General features: G+C 38.2%; 1 protein-coding gene across 6 annotated transcripts in view; it reads left to right on the top strand.

The window, feature by feature from the left end:
- LOC126298880 (sarcolemmal membrane-associated protein) overlaps positions 1 to 17,966 on the top strand; it is a 323,320-nt gene extending 305,354 nt beyond the window's left edge. For all 6 annotated transcript variants that reach the window (XM_049990412.1, XM_049990407.1, XM_049990408.1 and 3 more), the window contains one exon: positions 14,475 to 17,966. In XM_049990412.1, coding sequence (XP_049846369.1) covers positions 14,475 to 14,588 — 114 coding nt within the window. In that variant the 3' untranslated portion in view covers positions 14,589 to 17,966. The remainder of the gene's footprint in view (positions 1 to 14,474) is intronic.
- The last annotated feature ends 5,343 nt before the right edge of the window (positions 17,967 to 23,309 follow it).

The raw sequence follows: 23,309 nt of genomic DNA, 5'->3' as shown, positions 1-23,309 counted from the left end.
AAATTAGTAAAAGACGTAGTCATTTTGTTCATTTCCTGTGTTACACCAACAATAAAAATAAAAGCACAATGTTACAAACATCCATACCGTCTGCATGTCTTGCAGGTGTATTTTGTCAGTTTTGTTGTTTTCGTGGCCCAGCAGAGCTGATAACAGTTCCAGTTGCACTATTAACGGTAAAAAGGTTGGCATGAGTAATGACAGGTTGTCAATTTTCAGATGAAATTTCATGAAGGCTTGTAGAAATTGACAAGGGTAAACCAGGCATAAGTGATCACCTTATGAAGTGATTATCAATAAGTTCTCTTCAGATTCTTTGAACAAACAGCTGAAGTTTGAGTAGGATATTTCCATTTCTCATATAAATAACTTGAGAATTGATTCTAGCACTATTTGGAAATGAAAAGAATACAACCATCGGCAACGTTCAAGTACCATTTGTGATATTGAAAGCAGAGCACATTGTGTCAACTACATCTGCTCCAATCTTACGTTCATGGTTATAAGCTACCATTTCAGGCTCTGTCTTGTCAACGGCATCTTTCACTTGAATCATCCATATGTAAACTTGAGATGAGCAGTAAAGTTTTCTTTTTACCTTTATTTTGAGCGACGTATGAAACTGCAAAGGGGCTGAAAAAGTTCTGTTTTTTCACTTCTTTCATCTCTTTAGGGATCTGTCATTTGTTCTTCGTTATCACTCCCACATAAGACAAGCGATGTTTTTCTGACAAGCTTCGAAGAAGAGTGATACCTTTAAAACTATTATCAGCCGTCACATTACAATCCATTGTTAGTTACGGGAGTAACCAATTCTTGTAATATGTCTGTGCATTTGTTACTATGATGGAATGGTCTGTCTGTCTAGTTGTTTACCAGGATAAATTTCCAGATTGATTGTGTAAAACATTTTAGAACCTACAACTGCAAGTTTTTTAATGGAATATACTGAGTGCATGGGCATCTGCCCCTAAAGCTCTCTAGCTTTTTGTCAATTGTGACATCAGCTCCCACACAGTAGCAAGCTCTGCAGCTGTTTATCAACTTTACAAAGAAATCACAAATAGATGCTAAATGATCTACTGCTCTCCATTTTAGTCTATTTTCCCTATCATCAAATCTCATAGTCTACAATAACAATCAAAATCTAAAGAGGGGATTGTTAAACGGAAGATTTCTATGTCAAATCATTCTTAACCCCACAAATATTAAAGGTTGATTCTTCCATCTTTATAATGTCCTATGATGGCATATATTTCAGTGCAATTGGTATAGTGTGCAAACTTAGGCTTTGAGTAATTTAGACATGTGCTGTCAGTGTACTCATTTGAATATCTAACAATCATATCTACCATCTCATTGACAATGAGACATTTCCATGTATCCACAATGTTATCAGTATATTGGACATTTCTAATTGTACGTTGACACCATTTGATTAGGTTGTGCTTGGCAGTTTTCCTCTGTTGACTGTAAGGAGTTTTTATCCCCCAAGTAAACGTTTGTTACCTTCTTCCCCTGTTTCCAGTGACAAACATTGAAATTCTTCTTCTTCTTCTTCTTCTTCTTCTTCTTCTTCTTCTTCTTCAGCAGACCTCACATATTTGTGACTCTGCTCTGTTTCCAAATCTTCCTCCCACTTCTCAGTGTTCTTTGCTGCATCTCTGTCACAGTCTTCCTCTTCTAAATCACGTGAAGATGCTCCATGCCACACTGCGTCCTCATCCATACAATCAAACAATGTTTTTAGAAGGATTGTTGCTACTTACCATATAGCAGAGCTGCTGAGTCACAGGTAGGGCACAACAAAAAGTCTGTCACAAAATGAGCTTACGTGCAACCCACACATGTGACCACCACAGTCTCGGGCAGCTGCCAGAGGCTGAGGTGTGTGTGTGTGTGGGGGGGGGGGGGGGGGGGGGGGGGGGGGATTTTTGACAAAGGCCTTGTTGGCCGAAAACTCATTTTGTGACAGTCTTTTTGTTGTGCCTATCTGCAACTCAGCATGTCTGCTATCTGGTGAGTAGCAACTATCCTTTTCATAGTATTGTTACATTCCATCCTGGATATTGCATTTTTTGATCCAACAAAATTTGATGGACTCGTGGCACATCAGCTGGATTATTCAAGTCAAAAAAATGTTTCTGTAATTCCATTATGATTCTGTACTGGAAGAAACTAATAGGGCACATTTTACTAAAATAATTAGAGCTAAATCACATAAATAGAATTAAGATGAAAATAGAATAGATTGAACAAAAATACTCACAAATGTGCTGTCCCCTTATCTGAGAGATACACAGGCTATCACGGTGCGTCCATTTCAAAAGGGAGATCCACAGTAGTATGTTCAAATGCTATTAAAATAGCTTGAATAAAACCACAACAATACAGTAAGTACAAAAATTGATTGATCAAAAATACTTGCAAATTTGCTGGTGATGTGTGTCAAAATATGAAGGCCACTGAGAGCAACAACCTTCACTTAACAATGGCTAGCACTACACTGTTGTTTGGCACTCTGTTGGTTAGGAAGATAGGTGGGGAGAGACTACTCCCTCCGTACAGCAGTGCCTGCCATTAGACAAAGTAGTCTTTGTATCTCCGAGATATGAAGATAGCACTCGACTGTTAAACCAGAAACATTTGAGCATCTCAAAGAGAGTGCTACAAGTGCCCAAAAAACAAAACACGCAGAAGATGGATTAGAGTAATGCAACGTGTGAAAAAGGTTGTGATTGGTCTTTATACCTTACTTGAATGAACCTAATTGCTCCTATCAGCATCGTTCCGAGTAGAGATATCTGGTGTCAAGAAACTCAACTGTGAAACATGTAAACAAGGCCAGCATCTTTTATATCAGTTATGTCTCCCCCCCCTCCCCCCTCCCCCACATCGAATGTTGTTTCATTAAGCATGAATTGTGAGAAAATTATAGGTATGTTAATACAAAAAAATTGTGCCAATTAATATTGTGAATGTAGAAAATGCAACAGTGGCGGTAAAAAGTTTTGTAAATGACGGTAAAACAATAATCCTGGGAACAAAAGTGGGGTTATACTGCATATTCTATTACAGTATAATCAAAACTGGAATAACAAATAGGAAATGGCTTTTTCTTCTTATTACTGAGATGAAAATTCTGATGTCTTGAAACATGATGTACATAATATACTATGTGCTTCTTGGTCAGCTGGTTAATACACATTTGTTTTGGAGCACACAGGCTATTTTCATACTAAGTCTTCACTTAGCTGTATGTGTTATTTACTTTATTTTCAATTGATTTTGAAGCCTTTTGTGAGTTCATCCTTGGCCAGTAAGACACATTTATCGAAATGAAATACACTTGCAAGAATATCTTTAAGCTTCCTCTAATTTAGTAAATATGAGACTGAATATGTGCAGTATTTGTTGACAGTACTAGTTGACAAGCCTTCAGTATACTGAACCAACTCGTGCACCATCAATAATATTGTCAGTTGGAAATGAGATTTTACTAAGTGATGTCTTATACCCAGAAAAAAGGATATTAGCTATGGCTAGTCATTAGCTAGGCAAGTCATTCATATACTTTAAGTTTGGCTCTGTAATATGAGCCAACTCAGTTAGAAAAATTGTTATTTTCAACTTGTGAAGCAATTATATCTACCCAGCAAAAATATATTGAGAAAATTAACAAAAAACTTTTTTTTATGTTTTGTGAGGATTTGGCGAGACTGACATGCATTTCGCACATGTATGACATACTTTTTGAGGTAGAAACAGTATTTCCAAACTGCTATGAATTTAAACAAGCTAATACAATGTTTTCAATTTTTTTTTTTAAAAAAAAAAAGCAGTAATTTAGCAAAATCTCGTGCAACCATCCAAAATTTCCCCACAAGGATTTTTTTTCCCCTGTAGCACTCAATAAATTCAGCCAATTGTTCCTTGTACATTTTGGAAAGTATAGCAGTGCACTGTGAACATCTACCAAAAGGAACAAAATTGAACTGCAAACATAAAAAGTGCACACTTAACGTGCATCTTCTAGTTTTCGCGGTGCAAAGACTGTTCCACAAAATTTTCGGCGTGCAGCCGCATAAATTCAGCTTCTTCTAATATTTTGGTTGAATACTGTCCAGCCATCTTCAGAGTGAGCCAGGGTGATTAATGCTCCAGCACTTGCTCCATCGTTTTAAACCTGAGCAGTGGTTCGGTCCTCAGGTTTAAAAGGACAGAGCAAGTGCTAGAGCATTAGTCATCTCGGCTCACTCTGAAGATGGCTGGACGGTATTCAGTTGAAACATTAGAAGAAGAAGCTGAATTTATGTGGCTGCACATCTGCAATTTTATGGAACAGTGCACACTTTGTGTGGACAGCCAATACATATTGACAGCACTGATAATATTTCACATGAAATGTATTCACAGTTGCGAATATGAACAATCGTCAGCTTGTATAATGGAGTGATGACAGTGACAATTTGTGGTGGACTGGAACTCTAATCTGGATTTCCTGCTTATCGTGAGCAGTCGTCTTATCATTTGGCTACTCAAGACTGCATGTCCAGAGGAACTTTGCATGGTAATTTGGAATAACATGGGCACTGCAGTATCGTAGGGAAATATTTTGGTGGCCATCAATTCTGATCATCAGAGTTTCTGTGATTGACTATACGTCAAGATGTGCCATCCAACAGTCAACATATTGATGGTTTAGCAATATAATTGAACCTGTGAGAGGCCCCTTTGTATTTACTACAGTAGATGCTTTGGTACAGCAACAACTATGCCTAAGTGCCTGATTATAAAGCCACAAAAGGCTTCAGAAACAATTAGAGATAAAGTAAATGACAAACACAGCTGAGTGGAAAAAAGCATGAAAATAATGGACACTTGCAAACAAAAATTTACAAGTGACATCATCATTATCTAGTGTCAGGAGGGCAACAAGGTTAACACTTGTGTATGAGGTGTGGCTATAGAATGAGACTGTTGCTGTAAAACGTTTTATATCAAAAACATATTCATTCAGTATACTCCCCTGCTCTGTCCTTACGAGCCATGTGAATATTCCATAGATGGAAACCGTGCTGGAAGTGTTAGTCAGTGAGTTCCTTGATGATGAGTGCGACTTTTTCTTTCACTGCTTCAGTGGACTGAAATATTGTTCCTTTTAATGCAGATTTGACATTTGGCGATAGATAAGTCACATGGTGTTAGGTCAGGCAAATAAGATAGATGGTCTGACACTGGCATACTGTTCTTCACTAGAAACCTCTCAGCAGAATGCAGCATGAGACGGTGCATTGTCTTGATGCAGAACTCATAACTTGTTGTTCCACAATTAGGGTCTCCTCCCTCCCTCCCTCCCTCCCTCCCTCCCTCTCCTTCCAAGAGTCGAACAAGAACCTTAAGGTAGTAATTTTGATTAATAGTTCAACCTTCAGAAAGCCAGTGAGGAGACACAGTTCCATGAAAATTGAAAAACATAATCATCATTGCTTTGAATCTTGATTTGCTCATTCAAGCTTTCTTCACTGTTAGTGAAGTTGGGTCCTTCCAATGCATGGAATGGTGATTAGTTTCTGAATCATCAGTGAAAAATCAAGATTTCATCACGTTATCACTTTCGCCAAGAAATTAGGATCATTACAGTGGTATTCAATGAGTCTGCACAAACCTTTTCAAAAGCATCTGTTTATTCAGTTCATGAGCTGCTTTTTGTTTGATCATGATTATTTTCTGCACCCGTTTCACACCAGCTTTTCTCATGTTGTTTTTGTTGTGTAAAATTTGCGTTAAGCATTCTTTGTCAGTTCCTACAGTTTCGGCAATCGGTCGAGTACTCGACCAGCGGTCAGATCAGATTGGATTACCTACTTATTCGATATATTCATTTGTTTTTGATGTTGAAGGACGTCCCATGTGTGAGCAATTTTCAGTGTCTTCTTGACTATCTTGGAAATGCTTGAACCATTCAAAAACTTACGTGCATGGTAAACAACCTTCGGCATACACTTCTTTTAGTAACAGATATGTTTCTGTAGCAGTTTATCCAAGTTTCATGTGAAACTTCACAACATTTCATTGTTCTGTTATTACACTTACCATTTTTTCTGCAAAACAAAAAAACAACCCTTACACAAACAAAGGCCACAGTCATGCTGATTGTCTACAGACACCAGAGATTCTGCATTTGGCTGAGTAGGCTTCACACTTCATGGCTATTGGTCATTCACCTTTGGTGTGTGCGTACTTTGTGACAGCATCAGTCCCGTTATTTTATAGTCGCACCTCGTACATATAGAAAAATGTAGAAGCCTGTATTACGTTCTGTTGCCGTCACTAGTTCTAAAATTGATTCTTTTGCATACACTGTGAGAGCAGAGGTTAGGGCACTCAACTTGCATTCAAGAAGAATGTAGTTAAATCTAAATGGTAAGATGGAGACTTTTAAGTTTTATGTGATGTTAGTAAATTGCTTCAGGCTGATATTGATATAGTTCTTTAGTAAAAGGCATCATGGATTGCCTCCCCATCCTTGTCTTGTTGTCAGTGAGACATCTAAGCCATAACATTCCTCTTCCAGACAATTTGTGAAATTGTTTGCGTTTTGCTATAAATCACATCTGAAAATTTATGTTCTGGGTTATGTGGCGCAGTACTTAATTCCTCAGACTTCGCACATGGGAAGAATACATTTGAAATTCCCATTCAGATTGGTGTTGTCCTCAGTTCCTTTGAATCACTACAGGTAAATGGAGGGATGGTTGCATCCTTTCATGTCTTCCCATATCTAAGCTTCCACTCTACCTCCTTTCTTGATACATTCTTGAAGGTTTGTTTGCATACATAAGAGTAATAGAAGAATTACAGGTAGAACTCAAGTCCAGCAGTTCAAATTGGTTGGCTATGAAACTATATTAGTTCTTCTTTTTACTATCATATTCATTAAAGAAATAAAATAATGTCAAACAGGAAATAATGACAGAAATTCATTTAAAGTAACCAAGCGAACTTATATAACATAAAAAGCATCATAATGTGTTGTTTCCGTGCAGATTTTGTGTGCGTGTGCTTGTGCGCGGGTGTGTGTGTGTGCGTGTGCGCGGGTGTGTGTGTGTGTGTGTGTGTGTGTGTGTGTGAGTGAGTGAGTGAGTGAGTGAGTGAGTGAGTGAGCAAATTTGCATGTGTAACATTGAGATTTGTAGTATCTGTGATACAGTTTGTTATATTTGTTACCTGACAAAGCTTTTTTTGTGATAGGATTGGTTTTTAATAGCAGTAGTTAATTAAATTAACAATAACAAAGCATTTTTGTGTGGTTTTTAGTGATTTTATTACCAAACAATTTTGCAATATATTTTTTCATGCATCTCTGTTGTTTAATTACAACCGCAGGTCTGACCTGCCAAAATTTTTACAGAGGTACAAAAATTATTACAAATTCCTCAGTGTGTGGAGTTTGGCAGCTCAGCCAGCTTTTAGGGAATGGTATGACAGACTTAATAGTTCAAAGTGTGCAGGCACGCCTATGTGCAGATAAAAGTATAAGTGGTAACTTATAAACATGGTAGGAAAATTCTGTATAATGTAAGTTCTTTAGAAGTAAAAATCACCCACTGAGTAGCACAAGTGTTGAGTCATCAACAGGCACACAAAAAAAGAAATAGAAAACTAACTAGCTTTCGGAATTATTCTTCTCTTGAGCCAGACTACACACGTGCCCCCACCCACCCCCCCACCCCCCTGACACACACACACACACACACACACACACACACACACACACACAGAGTGTTTTCTTTTCTTTCTCTTTTGTGTTTGGCTGTAGATGACTCAGTGCTTCTGCTATTTGATGAGAGGTCTCCATTACTCCTAAATTATTTAGTTGTAGCATAATCAATCACTGTTTTCCACAGTACATGATTATATTTAAACATGTATGATGCTATCATCACTCCAGGAACAACTCAGTACAGCATCGTTGTACAGATCTTCCTTCCAATCAGTGATGCACAAGTCAGCTAATTGTTCATCAGTAAACCTGCCCATACTGCTGTGTGGCACTGTTAATGCACAACTAACACTGCTAGAAAAACAAATTCAAGACAGAACTGAGCAGTACTGAATGCAAGCTTTGAAGGCAAAGAGAACAGTAGGCTATGCTGTTGTGAATTGCAAGGACTGTGACGGAATGGTAAAAGTTTTGTTTTGGTGTCAGAAACACTGCACATACCATTGAAAATTCTGCTGTTGTACATCTGTTTTTAATGCAATACAGGTAGAAAGAAAAATGTGGTATGAAGTCAAACAAAATGCAATTACTCTGATTCAATGCAATAAACACCATGGGTCATTTATGTCAAAAGAAATCTGAAAACATCACTGAACAAACTCTGAAATTTTGTCAGTGGAGTGAAGATTCGCCATTTATATGAAACATTTCAAAAAAATGTTCACACCATCCGTTATTTCAGTTTTTCCTCCGTTTAAGCCCACTTTCAGAACATTTGTTCATTCTAAAGAGAATGGCCTAGCTACAAAGAGTATTTGTCCATTCCCCCAGTCAAGGTCTTACAGGGTTTGTATAAAAAGTAACTGTACTTTGCAGTGCGCACTTGTCCAGGAGGATTGGTGGTGGGGGTATTTGGCTGAAAACACACGGCGTGCATTGAGCGTATACATTGCAAAGTCGTCGGTCATGGCCGAACATGCAGGAAAAGATCGAGCAATGTTTCACCATCAAGCTTTATGTGAAACTAGGAAAATTTGGTATGGAAACATTGGATATGTATCGGCAAACCTACGGCAATTACTGCCTGTCAAAAGCCCAGGTTTTCACACGGATGAAGAGCTTTAAAGATAGCCGTGACAGCGTTGGAACGAGGAACACTCCAGACACCCTTCAACTAGCAAACCTGACAAAAACATCGACTGTGTGCGTGTTTTATTGAACACTATTGGATGAGTGTCAGGATGATAGTAGATGACCTTGGACTTGATAAAGTGAAAGTGCACATCGTCACCACTAAAGAATTGTCGATGAGGAAGGTCTGTGCCAAGATTTTGTCAGACGTTCAAAAGCAAGCACATCTGGATGCCTGCAAAGTTAATCTCCATAGCCTTGAAGCTGATCTAAAATTTTTAGATAGCGTTATCACCAGAGACAAAACCTGTGTTTTTCAGTACGACTCTGAAACAAAGCACGAGTGCCGAATGCCACACCGCAGCATCCCCACATCCAATGACGACTTGCATGAGCAAATTGAAGGTGAAAGCCTTGCTGATTGTATTTTTCGATGTCAGGGGCATGGTTCATCATGATTTTGTGACCCAATGCCAAACTGTCAAAGGTGGTTTCTGTTCCAAAGTGCTCAAGAGACTGAAAGCCATCACTGATGATGATTGGAAGCTGCATCATGGTAATGCACATAGTCAAACCTGCTTCATGGTGGCCAGCTCCCTCTCCAAGTGAGGGATTCAAATGATTCCCCCAGCCCCTACAGTCATGATGTGGCCCCAACAGACTATTTTTTGTTCCCCAAACTAAAACCTCCCTGAAAGGACACGGTCATGGTACCCTGGAGGAGATCCAAGCTGCCACGATGAGTACTTTGAAGGTTACCCACACTCAGTGGGTTCTTGACCCCCAAGGGTCGTACATTGAATAACACAAAGTGGTTGTAGCGATACCTACAATATATTTTGATTCACAAGGTCAATCATTACTTTTTATACAAACCCTGTATCATGATTGTAGTTGGCATTATTATAAAGTGTTGCATACAAAAGTATAGTACTGCTATGGAGCTAGGTGATACAGTGGTAATTTGGGAGGATGGTGGCTAGGATCCTAGGTTTTGATTTACTCAGGTTCACTAAATCGTGTAAATGGATTCCAGGATGATTTCTTTGAAAAGGATGTGGTCGACTTTAATCGCCCCCCTCCATCGCCCCCCCCCCCTCCATCGCCCCCCCCTCCATCGCCCCCCTGTGCTTAACATAATTAGGTACTGTGAACAAAAGACATAGATCATGCTGACCAGCATAGATTTCGAAAACATTGGTCATTTAGAATTTTCTGACCTCTAGCAGAGTATATGCTGTGATCAGTGTTTGTAAACAGCTTACGATTGTGCAGTGCATAAATATTCTGTGGAGCTTGGAATGTGTACTTGGGAAATAAGTGAAAAATAGTCAGTGTACATGGCTGAAGACCTGAATCAAAATTCCAGTATGAAACTAGAACACATAAGGTGACCTCATCTGTTTAACCCCACCCCCCAAAAAACGAGGACACTTATAATTCAGGCTAGTGCTGTAATATGGCAGTTCATCGTACATGGTGGATACAGTTCATTGTAACTCATTTTCACACTGTTGAAGGTAACAGTTAACTGGTAATTATGTTGAGTTACGTACTGTGCATCCTAGGAAATTACTGAGCAAGCACAATCTGATAACTGTTGTTGCTCATTCTGTTTATCTGTGTTTTAGTTACGGCTCCCAAGTGTGTCTATATATTTGTAATTGAAGTAGTTTACTCAGTACCTACTTCTAATGTTGCCGGCCTAAGACAATGTATCATATTCACATACTACTCTAATCAGTGTGTGTTAAATATCAGCACAATGTGCATGTTATCAGATTTTGAGATGAATCAGTTCGGATAGTCACAAATGATGCCAGATATTGACATTGTTGTATGAGGTGATACATCTCTGTCTCTGTGTGTGCTGTTATTCTGTGTGTTCAAACAAATAAAGTAGCAATTTAAATAAATAGAACTAACTCTTTTGTGTGCACCTAAAGATGATCACAATGCACCATAGCATTTGGACTTGACACAGCACATTTACAAATTATATAATAGTTCAAAAATTCCAGTTTTGTTGGGTAGCACTTAAAGGTGTACGGTGCAGACATACTTTAGCAGATGGACTGTGAACACAAATGGAGTTCGACTTTTTCTGGTGTGTAAGAGGGTTATTCGGAAATTAAGATCTAGTTGCTCAGAAAACATAGAACATAAAACATTACAGATTTTTTCAAGAAACTGCTCGTTTTTAATTCTGTACATATTTCTATTTTGTTTATGTAGCTTCCACGTTTGTTTACACATTTGTTATAACATCCTACAAGATTTTGTGTCCTTAAGTCATAGGTGTCTGCCGCCTGTGTGAATTACTAGTCTTAACTGCTTCTTTTACCTTTTCAACTTTTTACAGATGATTTTGTGCAAAGTTGTTCTACCCACATTCGAAAATTCTAATGCTAAAGTCGTCATTGTGCATCACCAGTCTTCAGGAATCTTTTTGTCCACAGCTTTGATTAGATCTATTGAGATCACTGACGGGTGGCCTGATCATAGTTCAACATGGACATTTTCCCATCTGTCCTTGAAAACTCTAGTCCACTTCTGAATTTTGTTGTCACTCATTGCATTGTGGCCATAAACCTCACATGTCTGTCGATGAATTTCCACTGTTGTAACATTCCTTTACTGTCAAAAACCAAATCTCTTACCATATTTGACAGTCAATGGTCTGTTCAGTTGTTTTATGCATATTGAACTAGCAATATCAACACCCTAATGTGACAATACCAATGCAAATGTTGTTGTTTTATGAGCAAGCAGCTTGGGAGGCAGTGTTCACCTGTGTTCAGTGTTCGCACGACATTAAATTAGCTGCAGCAGTTACTTTGTGAATAACCTTCGTAGTAGACAAAACAAAGAGATTGGGGATACAGTATTGCTTAGGTCCTCAGTAGTTGTCAGATCTGAAAAGTCGGAGACAAAACAACTGGGTTTGTCATTAATTGATTGAAGAATATAAGGTTTTACTACGGGGTGTTCCTTTGTTCCAGTTAGACTGTTCAGCAGTTACAACTGGGTAAAATTATGATCCAAAATATCCCATTTACAGTCCAGCTATGTAAATGAGGAATCAGACTTTGACTCTGATATGCAGGGGCATTAAAAAATCCAAGGTAATTGCAATTAAGAAAAGTTGTAGACAACAGATTGTGGCACAGTGTACACTACTCCTATGTCCTCTTGTTCCATTATGAAAGAACAGCAGCTTACAACTGATTAATTTCTCCATGAGCAGTGTATAGAGTTCCACAACAGCATCAAATTGTCAGGCCTGTTTCCTGATTTTTACCCGTGTGTTCACCATTTTTTGTATTATACATTCAGACTGTGTAATATACTATTATTTCAGGATACAAAAGGAGAGCTGTAGTTTGGTGATCCATGGGAATAAAATGTTCAGTCATGACAATGTTCTGGACAAAATTTGGATTTTTCTGCACTGAAGGATAGGTTAAGTGATTTACTTCTGATCAACTGAATTTCGAAAGAAATATCATTTACTGCTGCATAATAGAAAACATTGGGGAACTAACAGCCGTTAGTGAGGCACTATTGGAGAGCACACGCACTTGTCTCACGAGACATGGACTACAACTTAAATCCTAAGTTATCGACTGACAAACATTCACCGAGACTAATAGATAATAAAGTCCAATGAGAGAGTTGTGTACACACACTGTCATTCCAGAATGAAATTTTCACTCTGCAGCGGGTGTGCGCTGATATGAAACTTGCTGGCAGATTAAAACTGTGTGTCCGACAGAGACTGTAACTCGGTCGGGCACACAGTTTTAATCTGCCAGGAAGTTTCACACTGTCATTGACTTACAGTATAGTGACAACTTTTAAAGTAAGCATGACTTAATTTCTTGTGACCATTTTATTCATGCTCTTGGTGCAATGTAACATCACCAATATACCTGCCTGACAAAAAAATTTGAAACACCCGGAAGGTGTGAGGAAACAAAATTAAGTTTCATGTGTAGTGAGGGTATGTTGTGTTATTTCACTATTGAGCCAGATTTATAGAGAACCTGGCAGTATGAGCTCAGTTATTAGTATGAGCTCAGTTATTAGTATGAGCTCAGTTATTAGTATGAGCTCAGTTATCAGTATGATGTTGTACCCCCCCCCCCACCCTCCTCCCCCCCCCCCCCCCCCCTCTAGCCTCGGTGCATCAGTTGGGAAGAGCATCACAAAGCTGTTGTATCTGTCTCTGGGGAAAGCTGGCCCATAACTGTTGTAACCAGTCATTGATGTTGTAGATACTGGCACTGAGACAAGAGTTGATGTCCAAATTGGTCCCAGGCATTCTGTCCGGGCCCATCTGGGGATCTTCATGGCCACGGGAGTACCTGAGCATCACACATACGGTTCATAAAGACATGTCGTATATGGACAAGTTGTCAGAGTTCCCTCAATCACTACCAGCTGTGACCTGAAGTCAAATGTTGTGGTTCACAACACTGTGACACCAGGAGTAACACCAATTTGTCCCTTCGAAACATTGGAATAATCAGACATATCCCCAGGTTGATAAGATACTCACCAACGGTAGTCATCCGAAAGAGTGCAGAATGGTGCTTCATCGCTGAGAACAGTGTGACGCCATTCATCAGCAGTCCTTGCTTCCAAGTCACAGTCTCGCTCAAGATGCAGCAGTCTGTGTATGGAACAGTAATTCCTTAATCTAGTTTCTGACCAATAGTGAATACTGCAGCATGACACAGAATATTACAAGGAATCTACTATTTGTTCTTGGATGGCAGGCACAGATGTGAAGGGGTTACAATGTTTTTTGTGCTCAATACAGTGATCCCCTCCCCCGTTGTGCTGATCAGATGGGGTCAACTGTAAACTGTAACCTTGGCAATGAATATGCTTGCCTCACATAACTGTGCAGACCAAAATCCAGCCACTGTCGTATCCAAATGCCCCATAAATCTGGATATTGCATTATTCAATCAGATGGCCAAATGTATACCCACAATGAAGCCCCTTTCGAGCTGTGTCAGATGGTGATGACACAGTCTCTCATGTGATGCTGCATCTCCTTGCCCTACACAGTGATCACGCAACATGTGATGTTGGCTCTACCAGGCCTGGTAACAACCCTGACTGACTCTGGTGGCCGTTCTACCTGTTCAACAGAATTGCAGCTATTAAACATTCACATATCTGCCGATGGTGATGTACATTAATGAAGCTACATTGACATCTGACCATGTCTTCTGGGTGCTCCACCTTCTTTGTGAGACAGTGTATTAGGAAATTGTGGCTGAGGGTAAAAGAAATCATCTTCAGTTTGTCTGGTAGTTCTGATCAACTTTTATGTTCTCTTTTAAGAAATGTAAATAATAAATCAATATTGTATTTGCTGATTGTTTGTTTATTTACAGTGATATGCACATCAACAGACTAGAATTGGTGTAAGATTTTTGGCTCGTGCTGTTCAAATTGAAGTGTGGTTTAAGAAGTTACGCATTTTATAAAAAAAACTGAAATATCACTAAAATATGCTATAATCAGTTCTAATTGTTTTGATATGTTGTTGCAAATTTCCAAAATGTTCTGTAAAATTACAGTTTTATCTGTTTCTTTTTAGGCTTTGTGGTGTGGATTGGTACCATTCATCATAGTGTTCCTGGGAATTATTATGGCATTCTATCCCACATTGTCTTTCTTCATGGGTACAGCTGATTCACCACTTCAACCATAGTGAAGATGTACAAGAACAGCATGTTATGAATGTTTCCAACTGTACAAGGAAAGCATAATGCATATGAAATTTTGTTAGCAAGTGTCTCAGGGGTCAAGATAAAATAATTTATGTGCTTTAATATTGCAATACAAGATGATATTTTTTTCATCCACTGTTTAAATAGATTTAATGATGTAGGACCTCTTTTATGTATCATGAAATATTTTAGTTGTAACTGTTTTTTTAATCTGTATTATATGATGAGTATTATGTTAGTAGCATTCTGCTTCTGATACTTTCTAAACATACTCCTGTTTCATTTGGTAAAACTTGTTTTATGTATAATGTTCTGTCATTGCATGACTTTTTAATGTTGTATTACTCATACTTACTTTTTGAATCTGTCTGCTTGTTTGTACACTTGTTTGTATTTTTTGCTGCTTTGGTTTGTTGTTGTTGTTGATGTTGTTGTTGTTGTTATTGCTATTGTTATTGTTGTTAGTCTGATGTATTTGTTTTAAGAAAAAGTACAAAATTGGATTTTCGAGTTTTATAATTTGGCACAAAAGTTACTTTCTAAGAGGGGTGTGTGTGTGTGTGTGTGTGTGTGTGTGTGTGTGTGTGTGTGTGTGTGTGTGATAATTCATTTGTGGGGAAAATCTCTGCACCCAGCTGTAGCTATATGGAACAGTTGTCAAATGAAAATTTAAAGTACTTATATATGTAGTTGTGGTAATGATTGTATCTACAACAAAATCATTGCTGCTTCAATTTGACAAAATAGTGGGGAAGAAATTGGTGATGACTATAATCAAGGAATCATTCTGACATTTGCCTGAAGTGAGCAAACTTAAATTGGCGCATGGAATGAAAATTAATCCAGATCCTCGTGAACAGAAGTCTGTTACCTTAGCTGAGTAGCAAATAACTTGGTTGCAACACAAGGACTGTGTCACTGAAGCGCAAATTCTCCCTCATAGAATTTTTCCCCTATTATGTTCATGTTGCAATTTAATTCTGAAGAGCCGGCTGCAGTGGTCTCGCGGTTCTAGGCGCTCAATCAGGAACCGCGCGACTGCTACGGTCGCAGGTTCGAATCCTGCCCAGGGCATGGATGTGTGTGATGTCCTTAGGTTAGTTAGGTTTAAGTAGTTCTAAGTTCTAGGGGACTGATGACCTGAGATGTTAAGTCCCATAGTGCTCAGAGCCATTTGAACCATTTTAATTTTGTGGATAAATATATTATTTCAACCATTTCAGTTCACTGAGAATATATGAAACCCAATGTTTTTTTGTGCTAATATTGGTAATGAAATTCAGTGTGTTCTGTTCTGGATTGTAATCTTGTGCCAAGAAATGAAGTTAAATGTTTTGGTAATAACATAAAACTGTAAAATGTAGAACTAATGCTGTGTGTAAAGTTAGTAACAGTAAGTTACAATGATTATATCTTGTTATTTTAATTGTGTTTTTTTTTCCATTGAGAAGCAAAAACGATTCACTCCTTCAGTTTGATTATGTTGTAATCGTTTGTTTTATAGTGTATAACTCCAATTAATAATCACACAACATAATGTGTGCAACCTCTGTAGAGACATTTATATAAATATGTCGTCATGCACTAGTTTGGGTAAACGTTTGTTTAAGATTTGTAGACAATGTCGTGGAATGTTGTAGACTCGTCATGAAATTTATAATTTTATACCTTTTTAATACCAGCAAAGCTTACAGTGGCTGATCATTACTGTAATAATGTGGTAAACTGTGTGAGAAGCACAAAAGTGTAAGAGTATTCAGGATGTATTTTATGTACATAGAGAAACTGTATATATACAGAAAAAAGCAGAGAAAAAGAAGAGGTATGTTCCTGCTATACGACTGAGTAAGCCATCACTGTCTTGCCGTATGCAAAAGAAGTTATCCATTTGTGATATTCGCTATGGATCAAATAAAAAACGTGTGTGTGTGTGTGTGTGTGTGTGTGTGTGTGTGTGGTGTGTGTGGTGTGTGTGTGAGAGAGAGAGAGAGAGAGAGAGATATGCAAAATTGAAGCTCTACCTGGTAGAACTCTGTAATATTTTAATTGGGAAGTATGACTTGTAATTCCCGAGAGTGGATGGTTTGCAAATCTTTTTTAAGTATTTGTGTGGTGCTGTGTTCTGTAAAATGGTTAGTTCTCTTTTATATATAAGCCATGTATTTGGAATACCATAGCAAAGAAAGTATGTGGTTGAAGTATGTTTCTCCTCATGTCAACTTCCACCCTTCAAAAAGAGTATTTGAAATGGGTTGGCATATTGAGATTGATTGTAGGCTGTAGTATTTTTTCTAACAGTAAAAAATGAAAGCTAAACAAGATACTGGTTTGATATAGGATTACAGAAAATGTGCATTGGATAGTATTTCTTGAATGCTAGACATTATTTTGTTGTTTGTAAAGATAGTATTTTATATTTAATTAAACATAATGAATTCCTAAATTGAAGTGGTGTAGATATGTTACCTCTCAAGGTGCCTTTTCAGTTTTCACTGTCCCAGGGTATGAAGTTTACTGGTTTGTCCAGATGTGGACTTGAATAGCCTAAGTTAATACCATTGCATGATGTGTGATAGTATTTTCCCCCCTCTCAACAGCGTTAATGAAGAAAATTGCTGTTAGTGGTGTGTACCATTAACTGTAGATATTGTTATTATTTTATTTAAATGTAAATATTATACATTTTGTAAGTAACTGTATGCTCAAACTATATGCCATCTGCAGGATTGCTTTGTGTCTATGTACCTGCAGTAAGAATGTCAAATTTCGTGATTTTTCTTAAAAATGTTTGTAAACATTTATTTCAACATAGAAGGAAATTTTATTTTATTCAACAATATGGAAAATTATATATTTAAAATGAGCATTTTTGTTTACTGTTTTATAGAAATACTTAAATATTGTTACTTGATATGTTAAATTCATGCCATTTTTACAGTTCTGTTCAAAGAAGGAAGATTGACAAGAAATGTAAATATTTTGTGAACTTTAAGTCATAACTTTAGTAAGTTAGTAATTCAGGATGAATAACTAACTGTCTCTCAGAAGTCTAGTCCCAAATTTTAAATCTACAGATTTATTTATTGAAGAATGATTATGTTTAAAAGTGCTTTACTTTTACAAGAAACCTACCAATTGACTCTGTTAAATGTTTTGTACATTGTGTTAAACAATTACATGATTGCTAATACTGTTTGTGATAATGACAGTTTTCTTTTATGTCCCTTTTATCAACTGCTCAATTGCAGTACAGTTTTTGAGAAATAAATGAAACAAGGCAGAAGCTGTTCTGGAAGTGCCTCAATTAAAACAAACTGTAAAAGAAAGAAATAAAAATACAGTGCTCATCAAAGTATTTATCTCATATCTTTGAGTGTGGTGTGTGCATACGTAGAAGAAGTTGTAGACAGAACTTATTACAACAGATTACATTGATATAAAAAAAGTTATTTTTCCAGTACTTGTCCAATCACAGAATTTGCTGAAATCAAACCATCCCATTAATAAAGCTTCAAATATCTCTGAATCTTCTAATTTGTTTTTGGTTCAAATTAGAGGTTGAAAGTTTTATACCAATCTCAATTATTTTCATGCACCTGTCTCAAGATTGGCCTCTTAGATAATAAAATTAAAATTGCGTGCAAGCGCGTGCACGCACTCATCCACCCACCCACCCCCACACGCATCTTAAATGGAAACACCCAATTTTTATTGTAGATTCAGAGATCAAGTTTTGTCTGAAACATTTTTTAAAACCATTGATAGGTGGCGCTGAAATGGAGAAAAATTAAAATTTAGGAAGAACTCTGATTTATCTAGAATTGTCTGAGAAAGATGCATCAAATCGATACAAAATGTGCGCCAATTCTTTCATTCCCTCCAATTTAGCTTGCCTCCCCCCCCCCCCCCAAAAAAAAATGTACCCATCCAGTTTTTTTTTTTTTTTTTTTTTTTTTTTTTTTTTTTTTTTTTTTTTTTTGGGGGGGGGGGGGGGGCGCCTGCGAACTATGGCTCAGTAGTATAAAGGTCGGTGCAATGCGATCAGGCGTCACTTCAGTTTCAGATTGGGAACCATAAACTGACAAAAGTAAATTATTCTTTAGTGATCATGGCTCACTATCCTCCTACAGAGAGAGTTGATATTATGTCAATTTTAGGCAAATGTCATAACAATTACACTGCAGCTGTGCAATTGTATGTGGATCGTTTCCCAAACAGACTACATCCAAGCGAAAACATTATTAAAAATTGCACTTGACAAACTCAAAATGGATACATGCACCGTCCACCTCGTCATCGCAAATACAATGAAAATGAGACTCGTACCCTTATTGTTCTCGCCTGTGTTTAGCTGGATGCCGTAATTAGTAATCATGCGATTCAGACACAAACTGGAATACCTAAACCAACTGTTTTGCGGATTTTGAAGGCACATAAATATCATATGACATGGACATGGGCATTAACACCAAAAGATATGCAAATACGCATGCATTTCTGCCAGTGGGCCTTGGAAATAAGAGGTCACAATGATTTTTTTACATAAATTATGTTCACCGATAAAGCCACATTAAAATACAATGGTGAATTAAATTGTCATGATTGTCATTATTGGTCCCCTGTCAATCCACTCTGGCACAGACCTGTTAACAATCAACACAAATGGTCGTTAATGGTCTGGTGTGGAATTTGAAATGGTTACTTGATAGGACCATATTTTTTTGACTGAAATGTTACTGGGGAATCTTATTTACAACTTCATGATGATTTGTTGGAGCTAATGGAAGATGTTAATTCAGCACCTAGGCAACAAATGTGGTTCCAACAGTACGGAGCAGCTCCCCATTATGCTAAAAATGTGCATAATGTTTTAAATTTATGATACCCTTGTCAGTGGATAGGACACAGCAGACCAATTCAGTGTCCTCCATGTTCACGAGAGAGAACATCTCCTGATTTTTACGTGGGGGGGGGGGGGGGGTTATTTAAAAAATATTGTTTATGAAAGACAGCCCACAACCAAAAACGATATGGAGCAACGCATTCGAAGAGCGTGTACAGCCATACCACGGGATGTGCTGCTCAAAACTGTGGATAACTTTCGCAGACAATTGACTTTGTGCATGGAAGCCAATGGGGATAATTTTGAACAATTTCTTTGTGGCTAATTTAATTAATTAGTCACCCCAAATTGTGAGAAGCAAGGGGACTCACACTACTGAAACACCCCAACATGTAAGAGGCAAGGGGGGACACCCTAATGAAGCACACCATGGGAACATCATTCTGCTACGTCCAAGTTGTCATTCGTGGGTAACGCTAAAAGTAGAATACAGTACATTTTGTACAAAAATAGCTTAATTTCTCGTAACGAAAGAATTGGTGACATTTTTTATTGATGTGATGGATCTTTCTCGGGTAATTCTAAATAAATCAGTGTTCTCCCTCAGTTTTACCTTTTTCTCAATTTCAGCGCCATATGTCAATGGTTTAAGAAAATGTTTCAGAGGAAACTGGATGACTTTTTTTATGGAGAATCCGAATCTGCAATAAAAAAAAATGGGTGTTTCCATTTAAGATGTAAAAGTTGCCCCCGCCCCACTTAAGAGGGTGGGGGCTGGAGGTCACGTGTAGTATCATTTTCTGTCTCCCTTTGAGCTTACGAACTTGTCTTACCCACTATTTTTACCCACTGTATAGTTTTTGAGATAATCTCATCCAAAACTTCAGATGGACCACCCTGTATATCTGTCAACCCATCCCTACAGTTTTGTTGGATTCTAGCAGTACCACTAATAGCTTGTTAAGAATTGGATTCCCAGAAGTAGCAACATACTTCCTTAGTGGAGTTTCCTAATTGCCTTGGAAGTTTGTTTGGTTAATGCCTTAAGCTGTCGAGAATGAATTAATGTTTCTGGATAAATTTCACAGTCTAAAATGGTAAACAGTTTTAAGTCTGCATACCTGTCACTCACTCTCTCGACTCTTAAACTCCAATTTGAGTTTTTGTTTATCTTTTTACATCAGCAGAATATTGATGTTCTGTCAATGTGTGGACCTGAACTGCTGTTAGGAGTGCTGGAGATACCATGTCACTACTTTTTTTTTTTTTTTTTTTTTTCAATATGATATTAGAGCTTTTAAGCATACAACCATAATAAATATGGTACAAGCAGTGTGGTGACAAAAAGGCTGTTAGAGCTTGTAGTCGTACTGCAATAATAATAAATATGGTACAAACAATGTGGTTAGAAATCAAACATTGTATGAAATCTCCATGACTTTTTCCAGCATTTCAAGTTTCCGTCTCGCCATATTCTGATTAAGTGTCTAGATGCTGTATCATGATAATTCTTAGGTTCTGTGCCTCACATCTCTCACATACCTTCAGTAGTGCGAGTCTGGAGTAACGGTGAGGAACTGGTGGGCAAGGGTTTATTCTCATATCTCGGGGCTACTATATCCTACAGTCTCTAACCTGCACTATTCTAATGCAGGAATGTTATTGATGAATTTAGGATACTGAGGGCAACCCATTGGGACTTGTCGAAAAAGCACTTTCTCATTTGACTAGATTTCCATGTAACCTCATTTCCACCATGTTTGATTGCAGAATTCCAGAGCCATAGGCTTAACAAACCACCATTGTCCGCTGAAAACTAAATTTGTTCTTCAGTGATGCCCTTTCTGACATGTTGTCGGTGGGTGCTAGGTTCAGTTGTTTAGTTGTTTCACTGATATTTCAACAGCACAAGGCGTAGCAGTACCAAAGATTCAGCTTCTATTGCTATTGGTGGACTGGAATTGAGCCCATGCCTGGAGGTTAAATGTACTTGCTGCATCATTGTCTGAGGTTCTTTTCCTGGTCATTACTGCTGTGGTTTTCCCCTGGTTACCCACAGTAGTCACTCACTGCAGCAGGGGAATCCAGTATCCATCTATCTTGAGGCTTTCCTTTTTATTATTGAAACTGTGGTCTTGCTTGTGAATTTCAATGGCTTTGCGTACAGGCAAGATAGTTCTCTACAGAGAGAATCTGTATGTTGTTTAGTTTTATTGTATGTTCTCTCTCACTATGTTTGGTCCACCATGGCAAATTTCCCCATCTGTCCCAGCCTACAAAACCATTTATGTTTTGTGATCCTTGTACTGATGGATTGTGTCCGATCGGCCAAACAAAGGCTTTTCCATATGAACAGAGTATGTGGTATATTCTCGTCACTGCGAGTGGATCCTTTCTGCTTCTGATTTTTCAGTTTTCTGGGTGTTAGCTTCCATGAAACATCTTGGATTCAAAGTGAATTACCCACTGTTCCTCAGAATGCATACCAGGTATTGCATCTCGTGCCCGAGGAGCTGCATCTCACATAATCATCTCATTGGTGTTATGAATTTAGTAATCATAATTTCTTGTCTACTTTGGGTGATAAATTAATAGTTGGTGTGAGTAAGTATTGAGCCGTATGTATTGGACATCCATGTGTATCATATAAACAAGTGGCCACGAAAGCCTCAACAGTCATAATGTTTGTTTCTGTTGCTACACATTTTCATATATGGCTCAAGCTTTTCACTTGTTCCATGGACTGTTGCGAGAATGGAAGGGCTCCCATACCCAGGGGCGGGGTTCCACCCAAAATTTCTCAGGAAAGGAAAAAATATAATGTTGTCAAAAAAACTTTTTTTTTTTCAGGAAAATGATTTATGGTTGGTAGTATGTAGGCTTAAAATTAGCCAAAAAAAAGTTCCAGTTCTGACCCTATTAAAATGGTCATTCATCTTCCAGAATTTTGAAAACACTTCATATGCCCTGGTCGAGTCCCATCCACACCCCTATCCCACCCCACCCCCCTACAAACTATTATATGGGTGCCTTTGGCAAGATTGTGTCACATTTGGTTTGTATAATTGTGATCACACTCAAATCTGTAGCCTTAGTGGGTCTTTGACAAAACACAGTATGTGCATGATTTTGTGTATCAGTTGAAATATTGTTTATTTTTCTATTTGTCTGGGATCCTGATAGTCTTAAAATTGAGCAGCCCTGCATACACTTGTTACCTTTTCTCATTTTTCTGTTCCTCCTGTTCATATGCAGTTCATGTCTTATTTGCGTCTCCAAGCAGCCATTCGTGTGGGTCTCACAAGGGTGCTATAGTACACCAGTCAGACTCTTCTTCTTATAAAGAGTATGATTCCTATGGGCTGGACCCCACAGGGGACCCCCAGTTCTTTTGTTAATACATGTGTGGCGCGCAAGGGGCTCCAAACTATTGCAGTCTCCTTTCCTTTCCAGGCTGCATTACCATCCCAGTTTTTCTCCCTCCCTATTCTTACTCCTTTGTCCCTGCCCCCTCATTTCCTTTTTAGTGGACTTCTTTCTGTTGGCCGGCTATCCTCCTGACTTTGTTTTGGTTTGTGCTATTGTTTTGTTTGCTGTTTCCATCTTTTAGGCATTTTTGGTCCCCTTGGGGTTTGACCTCCATTCCCAAAATTTTCCGTTCAGTGTGAGCCATTTGAGGACGAACTCCCTGCCTAGCTTCCATGGTGCAGGTTCTTCTCCCCCTCCCCACCCCTTTACCTTTGCACCGTGGCCCCCCTCCTGCTAGATCACCAGCATGGTAGCCAATTCGTGTGGTGGGGCTGTTAAGTACCCAATTGGCTGAGCACCCTAAAACTACAAGGATCACACTGCTAGTACC

Source organism: Schistocerca gregaria, chromosome X (assembly GCF_023897955.1).
Source record: "Schistocerca gregaria isolate iqSchGreg1 chromosome X, iqSchGreg1.2, whole genome shotgun sequence".
In the NCBI taxonomy this organism is placed as follows: domain Eukaryota; kingdom Metazoa; phylum Arthropoda; class Insecta; order Orthoptera; family Acrididae; genus Schistocerca; species Schistocerca gregaria.
This window is presented reverse-complemented; position numbering and strand designations above follow the sequence as displayed.